The sequence below is a fragment of the Lithobates pipiens genome, unplaced genomic scaffold (assembly GCF_037356315.1).
Source record: "Lithobates pipiens isolate NorthernLeopardFrog02 unplaced genomic scaffold, aLitPip1_a1.2 Scaffold_18, whole genome shotgun sequence".
Classification (NCBI taxonomy): Eukaryota; Metazoa; Chordata; class Amphibia; order Anura; family Ranidae; genus Lithobates; species Lithobates pipiens.
In genome coordinates, this window is record NW_027507758.1 from 239,064,256 (window position 1) to 239,083,551 (window position 19,296).

Consider the following 19,296-nt stretch of genomic DNA (forward strand, 5'->3'; position numbering starts at 1 on the left):
ATTATTATAGTAATACCCAAGCCAGGAAAAGGACCCCCATTTTCCGGATTCATACCGCCCCATTTCACTGCTCTAGGCCGATATCAAAATATTGGCTAAAATACTTGCTACCCGCCTGAGTGGAATCATTTTATCTCTTATCCACCCAGACCAAACGGGATTCATGCCCGGGAAAAATACGGCCATGAATATCCGCCGCCTATATATGAACATCAGGCCGAGCACGAATTGGTGGGGTCGAAGGCAGTAGTGTCGTTAGACGCTGCCAAGGCGTTCGATTCCATTGAATGGAATTACCTTTGGGAGTGCTTAGGTAAATTTGGCCTTGTCCCCAATTTTGTTAAATGGGTCACCTTACTGTACTACCGTCCAGTGGCTAGGGTTGCAGTTAATGGCTGGGTGTCAGATCCCTTCCCGTTAGGGCATGGGACCCGTCAGGGGTGTCCGCTTTCCCCCATGCTGTATGCTCTGGCAGCGGAGCCACTGGCCGCTATACTTCGGGCCCACCCGGCAATAGTTGGTCTCCGGAGCGGCTCTCTGGTGGAATCGGTGAGTGTGTACGCGGATGATACCCTACTGTATCTGGAAGATTCGGGCCCATCATTGCGGGTCGCCCTGGAGGTTATAGAGTAGTTTGGCAGTCATTCCGGCCTGTGTATAAATTGGTCCAAATCACAGATCTTGCCTCTAGAGCTGTCCCCACCGGACCGTAGTAGCGCCTCTCTCCCATTGTCCAGAGTCTCTGTAATCCAGTATCTGGGGGTACAGATCACAAGAGAACCTCGAGATTACGTCCAGTGCAACATCGAACCTTTGCTTTTATATATGAAAACATGTACGCAGGCTTGGTCCCATCTCCCTGTTGGGGTTATGGGACGGGTCAACCTTTCTAAAATGATTCTGCTGCCGAAGCTCCTCTGTATACTCTGGCACTCCCCTGTTATGATCCCCTTACGGATTTTCAAAACACTAGACAGTATTCTCAACACCTTTATCTGGGGCTCATCTAGGCATAAGTTGGCTTGGAACACTCTTAAAAATCCGGCCTCTATGGGGGGGTTGGGCCTCCCAGATTTCCACACATACTACATTGCGGCACAACTTTCTCATTTCTACCACCTGCACAAGTCGGATGGGCACAGATATCAGGCCTTAGTGTGTAGGGGTGCTGAACTTCATACACATACCCCCCTTCAAATGATTTTTAGAGGAGGTAAGATGGGGGATACCCGGACCCAGATACTGCCTCATCACCAGTGTATTTGGAGATTGGCCCTTAGATTAGTGGGAGCTGATTTTTACCACTCACATACTCCGATATGGCATAACCCCTTATTGCGGGAATTTAGTCAAATCCCTGATGTAGAATTATGGGCCTCTAGGGGCGTTATTTACCTACACCAACTGGTGTCTCCACTGGGAATTCGAGACTTCCGTTCCTTGCAGGCAGAATTTGATTTACCCCCTTACATGCACTTCCGATATTTACAGTTGCGACATGCGCTCCGATCACAGTTTGCTCAAGGCCTCCCGAATGTACAGCCGCTAGCCCTTTTGGATCCGATATTGGGTGATGACCCGGTTAAATTGATCTCGACCCTGTATAGTCTGTTGAGAGTCCGAACGGTGGCGCAAATCACTGAAAGAGCTAAGATTAGGTGGAAGGAGGATTTGGGCCCTTTGGAAGGGGAGGAATGGGACGAAACGCTGGAGAATGTCAAGCAGGTATCACTTAGACTACCCGACCGCCTAACGCAGGTGTACATTTTTTTTTTTTCATATGCCATCTCAGTCCGTTACTTTATACTAGCGCAGTCTAATCAGCTTGATGCTCATATCTCCGCTTACTCCTTTTGACATCATTGTGGCAATCTTTATTTTCATTTCTTTTCGTTTCTTAGCCTTCCTTCTTTATTTATCAATTTCATATTTATACATTTATACAAACATTTCATCAAATTACTTATACCTATCCCTTTTTCTTTTTTTCTTTTTTTTTTTTCTTTCTTTTCCCTTCTTTCTTCCTCTCTTCCTACCATCAAATTCCATTTCCCTCCCCCCTCCCCCAACCCTAGGGCAAAAAAAAAAGAATGGGGAGATCTGCCCCCCTCTCTCCCCACTCACAGTCTTCCCCCTCTCTGTCCCCTTATCCCTCAATTATTTTACGGCAGTCCCCCCTCTCCAAGAATGTCAGCCATTGTTGCCAATCCCCGTGACCTTCTTCCTCTGTGTCTTGTAATTTATATAACGATTCTTCCATTACCCTAATTTGCTCCACCCTCTGTACCCATTCCGTTATTTTTGGAATTTGTGTAGATTTCCAATAACGAGGGATCAGCACTTTGGCTGCATTCAATAGATGCGGGACTATCATGTTTCTGTATTGCATTACTCCTAGTTCGGTGTCATGAAAAAGGCATGTCCAGGGGCTTTTCTTGATCTTCTTACGTGTCACCATACCTATGATTTCTACTATTTTGTCCCAAAAAGGGGTTATTTTAGGGCAGTCCCACCAAATATGTAACAGGGAGCCCTCTTCCGAACACTCCCTCCAGCACAATGCCTGCTCTGCCCCTGTGAACCCCTGCATTCTTTGGGGAGTCATATACCATCTTGATATTAATTTATAGGACATCTCTATCATGCGGACTTCTCTTGATACTAGGTGTGTCAGTTTAAATATTTTTATCCTGTGATCATCATTCCTTAGTGATCCTAGATCCTCTTCCCATTTCCCTAAGTATCTCGGCAATTCTAAATCAGCTTCATGTCTTAATATTTTATACATTTTCGATACTTTTTTAATTAAACACTTTTTTTCCTTCAATAAATTCTCCAGTGGTCTCAGATTCTCTAATCCCCGTAGCGGCTGTGGCAAACTTTGGGTGAAATGTAATATTTGAGCGTGCCTCCATTTATCTAACGGTTTGTGCCCCCACTCTTGTATGAGTTCCCTATATGTATATACCCTATTCCCCTTAATAACTTCTCCTAGTTTTATTTCCTCTTTACTTGCCCATCTACTGAAATACAGCCGCTCCTCATTACCTGGCAAATAATAGTCTGTGTCCAAAAGTGACATTAGTGGCAAATTGTGAGTCCAATTGTGTACCCTATTAATATTATCCCCAGGGGCGTAACTATAGGGGGTGCAGCAGTCGCGACCGCAACCGGGCCCTGTGATGCAGGGGGCCCATGCAGCCCCCTCTACATATGGCCGGCAGCAGCATAGGCAGCTAGGCGTACCAGTGCACCATGCACACGGGTGGCTGGAGGTGGAGGGTGACTAGCAGAGCTCCATGCTCGAATATCCCCCCCCCCCCGAGTCCGGCCCACTCTGCACTGCATACTTCTCCCGGGTAAACAAACTTTAAGCACACAGATGCAGTGCAGCCCTATGAGAGCCAGCTCCCGGAGGACACTGCAGGCTTGTCTGCCAGCCCTCCTCCTCCCCCGTCATACACAGATGATGAAAGGTCTTTCTGGGAGATATGCTGATCGCCCGTCCAGAACACTGGATGGAGCCCAGGCCAACATGGATGAGTGTGCGGCCTACAGCTTGGTCATGGTGAGTGAGAGGACCCCATCCCCCACACACCATTACATACCCCTCCATCTCCCCCTGGGGACAGGGACCCCTTCTCCCCTGGGGACAGGGACCCCTTCTCACCTGGGGGCAGTAACTTCATCTGCCCTGGAGAAAAGGACCTCATCTCTTCTGGGGACGGGGACCCCATCCTGCCTAGGGACAGTCCCCCAATGGGGCACCTAAAAAAATTAAATAATAAAAAAAACTACTGATACCAGTGGTGGAACTACAGGGCTCACAAAGGTCATACCTGTGACCACTCCCTGGAGTTCCACCGCAGGGCTCGGAGGGAAGGGCCCTGGCTGGGGTTCAGGGGGGCCCTTCATGGTTTCTTGCATCGGGGCCCTGAAGGTTCTAGTTACGCCACTGATTATCCCATAATCTTAATGTAGTGCTCGTGTCTGCTCCTAAATTCCGCTGATGAGATGGTATCCATATCATTTTTTCCAAGCACGTCCCACTCAGTCTAGTTTCCAGGTCTACCCAACACTTTTCTTTCTGATTGTATATCCAATCTGCTACTCTGGATATTATTATTGCCTCGTAATATTTTTTGAATTCTGGTAATGCTACTCCTCCCCTTTCTTTTTCCTTCACTAAAACTTTGTATGCTATACGCGGACGTTTCAGGGGCCATATAAAAGCCATAGTCAATGATTTTAATTTCCTAAAGAAACTCATTGGGACCGGAACAGGTATCATTTGAAATGTATAATTTATAATTGGGAGTATAAACATTTTTATTACGTTTACTCTGCCCATCCAAGATACTGCTTTATACCTCATGTTTTTCATTAACCCTTTAATTTTATTTAGAAGGGGAATATAATTTGCCTCGTAAAGCCCCTGTCTTTGTGACGTTAATTTGATCCCTAAATAGTTCAATTCTCCCTTACACCATTTGAAAGGTAAACTTGAGGAGAGGGTACTCTGTTCTACATCAGTTAAATTCAAATTTAAAATCTCTGTCTTCGTGAGATTTATCTTGAAATTTGATAGTTTTCCGTAGTAGTCTAGTTCTTTCAGGGCCGGCGGGATCGATGTTCTAGGGTTAGCTATGTATAGTAGTACATCGTCTGCAAATGCAGATAGCTTGTATTCTATCCCTCCGACCCGGATACCTTGGATATCCTGATTCCTACGAATTGCTACCAGGAGGGGTTCGAGGCACAACAACGGTGACAGAGGGCATCCCTGTCTCGTCCCGTTGAACAACTCATGGGGACGAGACAGGGATCCATTAACTCTTATTCTAGCAGTTGGCTAGGTATACAACGCCTTGATCCATCTCATCATTCTTTCCCCTACCCCCTTATAAATTAGGGTCTCATACATAAACTCCCAGTCTAGCCTATCAAAAGCCTTTTCGGCATCAACTGACATGAGGACTGTTGGAGTCTTCTCTTTAATTGCCTCTTGGATCAGAATGATGGATTTCACAGAGTTGTTCCTTCCCTCCCATCCCTGCACGAATCCCACCTGATCGGTGTGGACCCATGCTGGGAGGAGTGCTCTCAGTCCGTCAGCTATTATTTTTGCGAATATCTTTATATCGACGTTCAATAGGGATATCGGGCGATAACTCTCTAGGGCAGCTGGGTCTTTATCCTCCTTCAAGATTAAGGCAATATGGGCTAGAAGTGCCTCTTTACGGAAGGCCTATCCCTCTCCAACTGCATTGAAGTACTCGCAAAGTTTTGGTACCAAGAGACTCTGAAATCTCTTGTAGTACAAACTGGAGTACCCATCCGGGCCAGGACTGCCCCCCAGTGGCATTTCCTTAATTGCTCTCTCGACTTCCCTTGTCGAAATGGGAGCCTCTAGGGCCTCCATCTCCTCTCTCGCCCCTCTTGGGAAATCGAGATTCCTAAGGTACTCCCTTATCGCTTCCTTCCTTTTTCCTCCTTTACTACTTCTTGCTCCTATCTCATAGAGAGTACTATAATAGAAATGGAAATTCTCTGCGATTTCTGGAGTGGCAAACTTCAGCTCCCCCTTCTTATCTCTAATTTTGGGTATAAAAGTCCTATTTTTCTGTTCCTTTACCCTTCTTGCGAGCCACTTGCCTGGTCTATTCCCCCACTGGTATCTTTCCTTATTTATCTTATAGAACATTGTTCTCCTATCTTGCTCTAGATACTCTTCCAACTCCCTTTTTTTTTTGTAGGTCCTGACTCTCCTGGATCCCTCTAGGTCTTGTTTTCCGTTCAAGCTGTTCGATCTCGCTATATAGTTGGGCCTTCCTTTTCTGCTTTTCCCTCTTCATTCCTGCTCCGATCCCAATCAACCTACCTCTTATTACTGTTTTATGGGTCTCCCATAGAGTCGCTCTAGATATCTCATCCGTATCATTAAGCTCAAAGAAATCCCTCAACTCCTTTTCAATTTGTCTGCTAACACCCTGCTCTTGAATGAGGGAATCGTTCATCCTCCAAGTTCTCTCCTTCCCTTTCTCATCCTGCATTTCTAATTGAACTACTATGGGGGCATGATCTGATAAAGTAATGGGCTTAATTTCCACTTTTTTCAAGTTGGCCGCTAATTGATGTTCTATAAAAACGTAATCTAGTCTTGCAAAGGTTTTATGCACTGCCGAGCAGTGAGTATAATCACGCTCTTTTTGATGACTAATCCTCCAAGAGTCTAGGAGCTGGGCGTTTGACAGTGCTTTAATTACTAGCTTATATCTCTGTTCCGATGCTCTTGTATCTCCCCCCGAGCTATCCATCCTTGGGTCTAAGCACCGATTTAGGTCACCTGCTAGTATCACTTTGCCCTCTCTAAATTCCTCAAGTTTTATTAGTATTTTCCTTAAGAATTTATCTGGGTTTCTATTTGGAGCGTACACATTTGCTATTGTACATTGCATTACCCCCAATTTTCCCTTTATAAATAAATACCTACCCTCTGGGTCGGTTAAACGGTCCTGAATTTCAAACCTTAATTGCCTATCAAAGCCAATAGCTACTCCTCTTGAGTGGGCCGATGGTGAGTCCCCATAGTACCAGAATGGAAATTGTGCTGAGGCCAATTTTATTCCCGAGTTATTAGTTATATACGTCTCCTGTAGACAAATTACGTTACCCCTCATAAAATGCAATTCTTCATTAATTTTGTATCTTTTTTCCCTTGTGTTTAGACCCCTCACATTATATGTTATCACATTAATAAGAGCCATTATTTACTAATTTCTCTTGGAGACCTACACCGACCCAGGGGGCATATTTCTGGGGGACAGATCGGGATCGGACAGAAAAAAAAAAAGGAAACCACCCCCCTATCCTTCCCCCCCCTCCCTCCTCCCCCACCCAACCCCCCTCCGCAACGCTTTTCCCTAAACAGGTTGTTCGGAGGACCCCCCTTTCTGTGTTGTACATATGGGATCGACACTTTTCCCTTTGGTGTCTAATCCTTCCCATATTTACCTCAGGGGCTCACACCAGTAGACCTCTAAAAGCCTCCCCCCCTTCCTGCCCCACCCTCCACCCAGCCATCCCCCCGGCCCTCCGCATCCTACACTCTCTTTAGGCTAACTTCTAGCTGTATCCCCCTCATTAAGCTCAACCCTTCTCCCCCTCATCCATCTTGACCTCCTTTGTGCAGGCCTATCTTCCTTAATATCTTCTTCCCACCCTGGTAATTGGGGCGGGAGTATATCTAACTTATCACAAAAGCCTCTAAGGTCCTCCGGGAAGCGCAGCACTGCGGAACGGCCATCTTTTTTCCCCTTTAGACAGGCTGGAAAGCCCCATTGGTAAGTTATACCTAGCGCAGTCATCTGTTGAGTAAGAGGTTTTAGCAGTCTCCTTCTCCTTAACGTTTCTGAAGCTAAATCCGAGAACACCTGCAGCTCCGCCCCCTCAAGGGACAGATCTGGAAGTGTCCTCAACTTCCCCATTATTTGCGCTTTCTCTTCTGCATAATGAAACCTTGCTATTACTTCTCTTGGAGACTCCTCCCCTGCTGTCCTCCGCCTGGGAATCCTATGTACCCTATCTAATCTTAGGAGTTCTGAGGGGTCTCTTTCTAGCAGCGGATTAAAGAGCTTTTGAAGTGTACTTCCCAAGACCCCAGCATTGTATTTCTCTGAGAGACCTTTAATTCGAACATTCTTCCTCCTCCCCCTATTTCCCTGATCTTCAATTCTATACTGGAGGTTTTTGTTTGTTCTCTGCAGGATTGCCATTTGTTCTGCTATCTCATCCAGCCTTTCATCCTGTTTATCTAATCTATCCTCTATTTCCTCTACCCTTCCCAGGACCTGCCCTATATCCGCCCTTACTCCTGCTATCTCCGTTCTTATTGACTCCTCCATTTTAGCGAACATTTCCGTTAACATCTCCTTAAATGAGGGGGTTTCTACTTCCTGGGTTGGTGGGTTACCCCTTCCTACCCCTCCAATATCCATTTCTGCCTCTCTTAGCTCCTCCCTTTCTTGTTGGGCCCTTGTACAGATTTGTGAGGAGATACTATTATCTTTCGGGTCCCCCGGTTTTCCCCCATTTACTCTGCCAGTTTTACCTTCTTCTGAGACCTTCTGTTTATTTGCCCCTGATCTTCGAGCTGTTCCTGCCTTAGGGCTACCTTGTCCCTCCTCTATTGTGCAAGCCATGTTTGCCATATACCGCTGGATGCCTCCTGGACTGGGCACCGGCGGTATATTTTTACCTGATTTTGCTTTCCCTCTCATTTTTTTTTCTTTTTTTTTCTCTTTCCTTCCCCCTTATCTTATCCTTTTTCTTCTCTTTTCCCCTCCTTTTCCCTTTTCTCCCCTCCCTGATGTTATTCCTCCCCACCTCTCTCTGCTCCTTAATCTCTGCTCCCCAGAATCGGGAAGGTGGGGAGGGAGGCGAGGAGTGGAAGGAACCCAGCTGGCCGGATCAACACCGTTATACCTTTGTTATATATACCAAAGTCAACATTTCAACTAACATGCTACACAAACAGTTGCTTATTGAGGTTGTCCCTATATCTCTTTGACGGGGATGCAACTTTCATCCTGGTGTTTGTCCTCTCTCTTCTTCCTATAGTTTAGGCCCTTATTTGTCCTTGTCCTTATATATCTGTTTATGTTTATGTCCATAAGATTTCCCTGACTCCACTTGCAGTCAGACCAGTCCATTCATTCCAATCTGAGCCGCGTTCTTCTTTCTAGCCTCAGTCCAGTGACTCGCCTGCTATCATGTACTGGGCAAGATTAGGCTAAACACAATATTCCCCGTATGGTGGACTACTCTCTGGTCACTTTTCCCCTCCTTCAGGAGGTACTCCACTCGTGATCCCCTCCACCGTAATAAGGATGGCTTCCACACCAAACTGATCTTAAGAAATATTGTTAGGCCCAAAGTCGCGCCCCTGGTCAGGTTCCCCGGCTAGATCTCCACCCAGTTAAGTCTCTGTAATACGGACTAGGAACAGTCTAATTCATAGTTTTTTCCATTTGATGTATACAATATGAATTATTGCGGGACCGTGAAGGCATAGGATTCACCGTGAATGTTAATACCTCTTTACTCTTTTATCTTCAGTCTAGGAGCCTGGTTTCAGCTCCCTGCGGTGGTAGCCCTGCATGTTGAATTCCCACCCAAGGAACGAAAGACACTTTCCTGGGACTTGATAACAAAAAGATCTCATATGTATTATCGTCTCATATAACTCTATATAGACAGCCTTTTTGAGTATATTATTATGTGATTTTTGCGCCTCTACTTGTTGTGTTGTGCTCTTTTATCTTTAGGCTACTGTCTTTTACACTGTATAGTGTAGGAGAGTATAAGCAACCACTTTTCCCAGCAGCGCTCTTAAGCCTCTGAGCTTCTTCCCGCAGCAGAACCTTTGTCTTACATTTCAAAGATAAGCCACACTTTACTTTTTTGTGCTTACATATCTGCACCAACCTAGGACACTTAAGCCATGCACCCCTCACATAGGCACACCAGGTATTTTCCTGGCGTCACATGTACAGTTCATATAGTACCTCTAGCGTTGGCAGCAGTATGCAGTGTGCAGTATGGAGGGGGGGGGGGGGGGGGGCGGTATGTGAGAAACTCTCCTACCTCAGTCCTGTGACTTGTCTTCACCGAAGTATGATTTATTACCTTATTTTCAGGGCGGCTTCTCTATTCTTCCAGGGCACTCCATGGGTGACCTACTGTACCTGGCTCCGCAACTTGAGGTTGAGGCTGAGGGCTGTGCTGGGATCGGTGGAGATCGGTCGGATCGGCGGGGGGACGCTGCGCGCTCTCTCCGCACTCTCTCCCCAACTTCTTCCAGGACGCCAGTCTTGGGCAGCTTTTCGTCCGCTCGTCACTCTCTCCGATCTCTCCGTGAGCTCCGAGCGACCCGGAATTGCGAGCGGCGAGGCAGCGTCCGGTGGGGCGGCGGGGTGGCGTGAGGCCAAGCGAGCGGGAGGACGCTCCTCACGTGTCTACATCGCGATGCTCCGCCCCCTCCTCCTCAGCCTAACTCCAACGCAGGTGTACATTATACATAAATCATAGCTAACCCCAGCCAGAATCGCTAGATACCACCCTGATTACAACCCAGGATGCACCAGATGCTCTAGCCCTGTGGGTACATTTTACCACTTAATGTGGCAGTGCCCAAGGATCCAGGCATACTGGGTTCAGATTATTAAGTTTTTACATGATCATATGGGTTCGCCCCTACAACTGGACCCAAAAGTTTGTATACTTGGCATACTTCCGGATACCAATATAGATAAATTATTAGCCACATTCCTACACTCAATATTATTTAGTGCAAGAAAGTTGGTGGCTAAATACTGGATGCGACCTGCTCCACCCTCCGCTCGTGAGTGGATTATGAATATTAATAATAAGATACCTTACATAAAAAGGTCTATAGGCATCGTGGTTGCCCTGCTAAATATCATAAAGTCTGGGACAGATGGGCGGAGAGTTTGGAAACGTGTGTTGAGTAAGCTGAGCCTGTGTTATCATCAAGATTGTCTGATTTATATGTATGACCTGCTAATACCCTGTATTCATTGTGGGATCTATGTTTGTACCTAATGTTTTTTCTTGTATTACTAAGTTCTTTAAATAAACTTGTGCTATTCAAAAAAAAAAAAAACAATCTTCTCACAAAACAGGCGGCAGTGGAGTCCTAGGTGGGCATTGGGCAGCGACTCCTGTTTCTTCTCCTACCGCCGTGCATCTCTTAGTCATCTAATTTAATTGCCTGTCCTTTTAGCCAATTGGGTGATGGGTATCAGACCCGCTTCCCGATTGACCGGGAGGAGGATCTGTTGCAAAAGTGAATATTCAATTGCTGTTGTAACACCTGGGTGGGCTCATAGCGCAATGCTCTGTAACACCAGCCCACCCTATTTTGAAACCTTAGAAAAAGAATGGCTGCACATCCAGAGGTTCCAAAATTCCTTTACTAGAAATCACTGTGATGAAACCAGGGATGCCAGAATTCAGTCACGTAGATGCGTTTCACACAAACAACCTAGTGTTCAATCGTTAAGCACAAGTTGTTGTGTGAAACGTGTCTACGTGACTGAATTCTGGTGTCCCTGGTATCATCACAGTGATTTCTAATAAAGGCCTTTTGGAACCTCTGGATGTGCAGCCATTCTTCTTTATCTAAGTATTATTCAGAGGCGGGCTAGGGCTAGCACTCCTACCAGGTTCCATTTGGGTTATCATATACACCTGGAGCAGCGAATCCTTTCTATTTTGAAGCCTATTAGAGCCTCTAATCAGGTGCTTCACAAAAACGGGGTGGTGGAATGGCTAGGGGATGGCAGCCATGGACTGGATAGAGCATGGGGGTGGTGGCTGTGGACAAAGGGAGGTGGTGCGCTGGTGCCCCTAATGGACAGGCCACAATGGCTCAATCCTGAAAAGTAGCCAAGCATTTGGGAAATAATTAGCTCAGGGTGATTTCACGGAGATCCCTGATGGATTCTTCTAGCAGATTCCTATTGTTCAGTACATAGAGGACAGCATAGAGAAGCGGAAGTAGATTCCCCCTGTTTCCTTTGTCTGGATAAGAGGACTGATGAGAACATTTCAGAGCCACATAGTCTTCACAGGCAAATTCCTCGTGCTCCAGACACTGTCTCTCATGTTTCTAGAATTTCATTACTGCAACACAGAAATGACATAACTTTATCTGTTCATCTCATCAGGCAACAATGTGATAGACTGTACTACATAGTCATTGATTTACAATCATGTCTGCTGGATTAAATAATCTGTCTGGGAAGAGACTTTCTTCAAAGTGGATCATAGGGCAACACACACTTCTGGCTTTCAGTGTGTTGTATTTTTAGGAAACAATTGCTACTTTATTGCTTCAGAAAGGAATCTGTTACTGTTTAGTTGTTCAAGGACCCAACGTAGACCCATGAGCTACCCAACAGACAAGTTTGGGACTTTGGCACTATTGTTAGATAGGGAAAAGTGACACATTATTTCACATTTGTTGATTTTGAAACGCCAATGCTGTGATTCCACTTTTAATCATTTAAATGTTGCTTTATTTGTACTAGCTATTTTTTCTTATTTTCAGCTTACAGCCACTGCTTAAAAAATACATGTTATTTACAATTGTCTCTTTCACTGTGTCACAGGATTTTAACGGTGTCACCAGATTTAGGTAGAAACTGCACCTGTATACTTATGCCAACACCTATGGGTGCAATACATTCTGTAGATGCTATGATAAAAATATATTTTTGCATGCAAATTCTTTCTCATGTTGGTTAACATATGAATGTCTATTGAAGCAGTTTAAAGGCTAAATTCACTTAGGAACTCGTTGAAGCGTGAAACATGTAACATGTTTTCGCTCTTGCAGCTGCTCAGCGGTCTGCTGACCCTTTGTGACAGCAGTATGAGGAGAAGTTCTCCATACTAGCTGCCACTTTATGAAAAAGCACAGCTATTTTGGGCTCCGCTCACACAGCCACTACATTCATTCACAGAGTTCTGCGAATGAACTACAAGTACCAACATCCTTTGCAGCTGTCAGATTGTAGTTCTTATTGAACTACCACAGTGCTGTTGAGTGCTCTATTAGTTCGTCAGTGTGAGTCTGCCTGCCCGTATGATGTAAGGGCAGACAGATTACATTGACAGTCTGCAGGAGTCCGGCATGGCACCAGTAAGCAGCTGATCGCCAGCACAATGCTTTCCAGGCTCCTAAAAAAACTAGTAAATGCAAATTTTTTTACCTGAAAAAAATAAAAGAAAAATTCTATATTGCATATAGAGCCATGACATGTCCTTTAATATTATATTTTAGGATCTGCTTAGATCAGCTGATCTGTACACGTCCTCCACTTTTAAATAATCATTCCTTCTCTAGTATAGCTAGTGCAGTGTGTGCCCAGTGTGTTCTTAAGTTTTTTTTTTACGAAGTAATGGCTTAGCACATTAACATTCTCCAGATTCCCAGCGTTTGTTAGTTTTAATAGTCTCTTGCAATGTACTTAAGTTCACAAAAACATCTCCAACATTTTTGTGCATTACATAAATGCTGGATCTTCAACAAGTAACTCTTTGTTTGGTATCTGCTTTCTTTCAGGGTGTGCTGGGTTCATCATGTGACAGGCATATGGGTGTACCCGCTTCTGGAACACATCACTTCTGTAGCCAAAATATTCTTCTTCTTTATAGTCACTGTTATCATTAACATTTATTATATTCTTGGAGAAAAGTTGAACAGCTATATTTGGGACTTGGAAAAATGTAAGTAATGGAGAAATACCTTTGCCCGCATTTATCTGTACTATCATACAAAAAAAAGAAACAATTCAGAAATGTTTATACTACCAAGAAAGAATAAGTCTACCGAGAGACAGATTAAGGCAGAATTGACATTTATAAGGATTTGAATAGACCAGGTACCTGATCTGACGCAGAGAGGCCGCCCTGCCGCAGTATATGTGCGGTGGGCAGTCGCTAAGAGGTTATTTAAATTCTACTGAAAAGTTAAAACTTTTGGACCAATGGTCAAACAGTTTCTGAATATTGTAATTTTTAGTAATGTCTGTCACGTGGGCATGCAGAAATTCACCAATTAGAATGAGTACTATATTTTAACCAAATGTGTCACTGTCTGGATTAATGCATAGCTCCCAACTGTCCCTGATTTCAAGGGACTGTCCCTGATTTGGAACAAAGTCCCTCTGTCCCTCTTTACTCCTCATTTGTCCCTCATTTTGGTCTGATCTATATAGTTGTATATAAAATGCATTTTTTATCATTCAAAAAGTATTTCCCAGTGCTAAACCTCTCACAAAATTTCTAAAATGCTGCTTTTGTAAAATGCAAAAGCCAGTATAAAGGAATAATAGTGGTAAAAAAAAAAAGTACTTGTGGGTTTAAGGAATTTTTTTTTTTTTTTTTGCATAATTCTCTTTTAAGGGGGGACATGGCAAGGGATGGTGTCCTATGCCTACATACTTTTGCTAATAGATGTCCCTCGTTCCCATCTCAAAAAGTTGGGAGGTATGATTAATGATGCAACATAATACCGAAATCATGGCCATCTGCCCTATAAAGCTATAATATTGGTTCACATGTGACAGCCCCCTTTTCTCCATTCCTGTAATAGTTAAAACTCTTTTCTCATAAAATGGCATTTAAAGTCTTTTGAATCTGTTTACAGCATCATATTCAGCAAAAACCTTGTAGGAAGATTCTCTAAATAGTATTGTTTATTAGTGCAATTCTGCTTCCTAGTTTCTAGTGTTTAATATGATCACACAGACCCTCGCTGACCTTCAGCAGTGCATTTAAAATAGATTAAGGTATAATCAGGTAAGACACCAGGCTTTGCTTGCTGTTGTTATTAGTCTTCAATTCAATTCAAAGACCCAGGTATTGTGCATTTGTGGAAAAACCTGTCTGAAGAATGTAGCCATTCCCAGAAGAAATACCTAAATGATTTTACCAGAAATAACAGTCTTCATGTCTTTTCCTTTTTTAAGAAATGTTGACACTGCCAGACAGACAAGTAGAAGGCCAGACAAACCAGACTTAAAGCATTTAAATGTATCTTACAGTCAGATCAGTGGGCACAAACATTCCAGTTAGAAATATATCATGCAACTGTCTTATTGTACATATTGACCATTATGTGCTTGATCTAAAATGTTATCAAGTCAATAACTGAGCTTACCGTATCATCATATTCATTTTATGCTGAGCTTTTGGCTGTTCAAATTAAGAAGCATCAGCATGTATTGCATTATGTGTAGTATAGCACTGAGTCAAGCATTATTCCGTGAATACATCAAGGGCTTTTCCTCTTAAAGCATATATCCATATTTGCAATCGAAATTGAGAAAACTCCACTATATATTTGTTATGTGTTCCCATTCACACAGCACAGTCTTTTAGATGTTTCTAATGAGAAGGTATCATGGCTGACCGTAAGAATGTGTGGAAAGTCTCAGTGTCTTTGTCCCCAAACTATCCCTTATTAACATACATTGCAGAAGGACACTTTCTAAATGTTTCATTCTTTGTTAGGACAGACAGTGTTCAAATCTAGTTTACAGCTGATAATGAAGAACTGTGAACACAGTTAACAATTAAGATAAACATTATTCTACAACATCTTCCTATGCATTAAAGCAGGGAGAGCATGTAATGATTTTAAGCACTTAAAACTATAAGCACATAAAAAGCACTTAAAAATATTACAAAACCGCTGCTTATAGTTTTAAGTCATTTTACGATATTGGGAACAAAGTAAGTTGTATCTCAATTTGTCTGTGAAAGTGTAAATATGCTTTAGGCTCGGTTCACACTGATGTGACATAGGATGCGACTTGTGAGATCCCAAGTCGGGTGACATGAAATTGAATGTTTCTCTATGAGAGCTGTCTTAATTGATTCAACACAAGTCTGTCCGACTTTAGAAAAGGTTCCTGCACCAATTTGGTCTGAGTTTTCACATCAAAATCGGACACCAAAATTGCACTCAGACTCTCGGGCTCGGCTAGTGTAAACCAAACCTTAAGCTAAAAGTTGGACCTTTCTTTTTGCCTGTCCAGGTATTAACACAGGGCCTCCACTTTCTCAACTTGGAGTTCTCGTTTTTTAATGTTTGTTTGCAGGACTTGATCCTGCCATTCCAATAAAGTAACACTCATCTGAGTTTTTTTTAATCCATTAACTCATAGCTACCACTCCATTTTTAGTTTATTTAACAAAGGAAATCAGTGATAGATATTTTTCTACATGGTTCAGTGGCATATCTACAGATATAAGTACCCCAGTGCAAAGTTTCAACCAAGCTGAATTCCAAGCAATTGATTCCGGATCAATGCTAAGATGTCATATACATACAAGAGCTGTTTTACCTGCCAAAGGTTATGTATTTCTGTCCATTTAGTTATGAAATTTACATAGTTCTGCCACACACCACTGTCTCATCTGACAGTGCAGGATACCTGATTTTTATATTCTTCAGCTCAGTGAGACTTAAGAGTCTTCTTTCCACCCCCACCCCATAAATGGACAGTAAAAGGAGAGGTAGCAGACTTATAATCTCATCTCCTTGTCACTCTGTTCTCTCCTTTAATCAGTATGTTCCTTGCACTGCAGCACAACTGATTGGCTCCTTGTGCTACCTGTAACCTGCCTGGAATTTGGAGATTACCCATAGCAACCAAAAAGTGTTCATTTATGTCAAAAGTGGTTTTAGACCAGCTAGAAATCAGTGATAATAAATTAGAATCACTTGCAGAATTGAGCAATAATGATTTGTGGGGAAATTCGTCATCAAACACTAAATCTAATGACAGCGACAATACTGCAACTTAGCAAATTTCAGTGTTTTTGATTTGATTACATTATTGAATAATTTTTATTGTTATTTGTTATTATTATTTATTATAATTTATGATTAATTTTTCAAACTTTATCATACCCGAGTTATTCCTAAGAATTACAGGCCTACAATATAAAATGCCAAATTCCCATGCAAAATATTTGTACCGCTTTCAGCACCAAAAATCTGAAATAATCATACAGCCAGAACATGGATGGTATTGAATAAAGCAGGTTTTATAGATATCTTCATGGATGAAGTCTGAAATTGCATTGAGCTTGGGCTAGGGAGGGGCACAGGCACTAAGGGTTTCATGCATGCCTGGTTTATGACAAGACCATGTAGAACAAAACCTACAGTGAAAAAAATATTAGGAGCAGTAAAATTCTTCTATTTAAATAAAACAAAAATACTTGTGTTAACTATGAACCAAATTGCCCCTGCCCACCCTACCCAATCATGCAGCTATTCCATCTTCTACTCTGAGCCAGTGGATCATGGTATACTGCTTATGTGCGGCCCTTGCTCTAAAGAATAAGGATGCCATTGCTAAAGGAAGAAACCATCTACATGCAGGCTAGTTGTAAGCTTGCAAATGGACAGGTTTTCTAATATAGTCTATTAAGAAATGTGAAGTGCCATGTGTGGCCTGCCCAGAGACTGGAAGAACCTCTCCATGCACTGCTAGCCTCTGCTAATGAATGAGATTGGCCACTGATCTGAAGTCTGTAGAGGCAAGATCGAAACTATAGAGGACACGGGGGTAGAAAATGTGACCCGGCCCAATGCTCCAGGGGATAGGAAGGGTGGCAGGAGCAACATATAGTGGATCCGACCCCTCCATTTTCCTTCTGCAGCTACTGAGAGCCCACTTCTCCTCCTCTCCCTCCTGCAGGCATTCAAAGGCTTCAGGAGGAATGGAAGGGATTGGTTCTTCTATCTGCTATCCCTGTCCCCTTGTCCAGATCACTTGTCTTCTGTTGCCCCCAGGCCCCCCCCTCATCCCCCTCTCCTGCTGGCTGCTGCAGGTGATGCGTCAGAATAGAGAGCGGAGGAAGGGGCCATAAATATGTCATTTACTGGCCCCTTCCTTTTGTGAATGGACAGAATCAGCGATCTGTACCGATCACTGACTCTGTCCATTCATAACTGAAGCATAGTAAACTGTGTTTACTGTTCTTCTGTTTGTGAATGAATGGGAAGCTCTGTACAGAGCTATACCTGCCCATTCATTTTGTGCATCTGAGGCTGCAGAGAATGTGATTGAGGGCTGTGTCCTCAATCTCCTTTCTCTGTCTCAAAGTTGAAACATCAGAAGTATGTTTAGACCCCTGATGTTCCACCGCCGTGGGGGCCCCAATATGGCAGGAGAGGAGCTTGCTGCAGAACATGTGAAAGGTTTTGTAATAAAGAGCCCCGAGATGAGAGTAAAGGGTCCCATGCTCAGAGGAAAGGACCCCGGCTGGGGGTCAGGGCAGCCCTTCATGGTTTCTTGCACCAGGGCCCTGAAGGTTCAAGTTACACCTCTGTATAGAGGGGACTATAGGTAGCATTGGGACTGAGGGTTGCAGTTAGGCTTATAGTTAATTTAAACATTGTTATCCTTTACCTACTACTCACAATCTGATGCATTTGTTTTTTTAGCCATTGAAGCAGGAGAGAAACAGAAGACTGACTAATTTTAATATTCAGGCAAAACAATCATTCTGCAGATACAAGACAGAAGTATTTGAAACCATCCTATAATTCTACACCATCAAAAGGATGCAGGAACCTGACCTTGTGGACTATAAAACACACAAAGCTACTAACAGATTTCAAGATCTGATACCGTGAGAATAAGAAGATTCTGAACTATGCACTAAGCTACTTAAAAATATCATAATAGACAAATCAGGCTTAAGAGAATTAGGCAGCAAGAAAAGTGTTTGGATATGCAGCGGTTTCGATTGGGCAAAGTTAAATGTTTTGCCAAGTCTGTCAGTGTCTGGATTACTGTTACAATGCAATACTTAAAGCTGATCTGTAGCTATCAATGTGAAGTTATATTTTTATTTTGGATGCTTAGTTATATTGTAAAATGTATTTATTGCCTGTGAATTCCAAGGCTTTGTGTTGGGAATTTCTCCTATTGCCAGCACATGCAGGGCAATAGTGATGGCCGAACGGTTCGCCCGGCGGTCGTTTCGCGGCGAATTTCCGACATTCGCGGTCCGCACGTTCGAACGCCTTTTTCCGTCGTTCGCCGCGGCGGACTTACGTGTTTAATGTATACAAGAACTTTAACCTTTGGTGACACGTTTATCATGTGATACAGGACAGCCAATTGAGACATGACAGCACATGGACACTTGTACATTCCCCCTAACCTATAAATACACCCGATCCGGTGGCCATTTTACATTCTTTCTTCTGTTACGATAGGGACAGGTTCCTGTGTGGAGTAGGGAGAGATAAACCACTAGCTATTTGGTACACAAAAGTTCTTTTCAGGACTGGTATAGGTGTTAGGTGTTGATAGGTTTGCTGTGCTGCTGATTCTTGCAGCAGCCTGAGTGTCTTTTGTTAGTTTAGAGAAAGGGAAAGGACGGTGTATGCTACAGGGACAGCCAGATTAGTCTTTCATCATCATCATCATCATCATCATCATTAGCTGTTACTATCAAGGTCCACAAAAGAGCTGTTCCAGTAACCACTAATCGTTCTCTTTTTTTGCCAATTTGTATAGGGACAGGAAGGAAGCAGTGTTGTCAGGCAGTGAGGGTAATTTTAAAGACTTGCTGTTATTATTAGTTCCACAAAGGTTCTTTTCAGGACTGGTATCAGTGGTACAGTAATAGGCTTGTACATGTATAATATTCTTTCTTCCAAATATAGAAAGGATATTA

At 43.4% G+C, this 19,296-nt stretch overlaps 1 protein-coding gene across 3 annotated transcripts in view; it reads left to right on the forward strand.

Moving 5' to 3' along the window:
* Positions 1–18,670, forward strand: part of AIG1 (androgen induced 1) — a 469,777-nt gene extending 451,107 nt beyond the window's left edge. Inside the window, exons 4-5 of one of the 3 annotated variants that reach the window (XM_077486709.1) lie at positions 13,151–13,314; positions 18,053–18,668. In XM_077486709.1, coding sequence (XP_077342835.1) covers positions 13,151–13,314; positions 18,053–18,087 — 199 coding nt within the window. In that variant the 3' untranslated portion in view covers positions 18,088–18,668. Of the gene's footprint in view, positions 1–13,150; positions 13,315–18,052 lie in introns of all 3 variants that reach the window. The other 2 variants (XM_077486707.1, XM_077486708.1) reach the window with 2 other exon arrangements.
* The last annotated feature ends 626 nt before the right edge of the window (positions 18,671–19,296 follow it).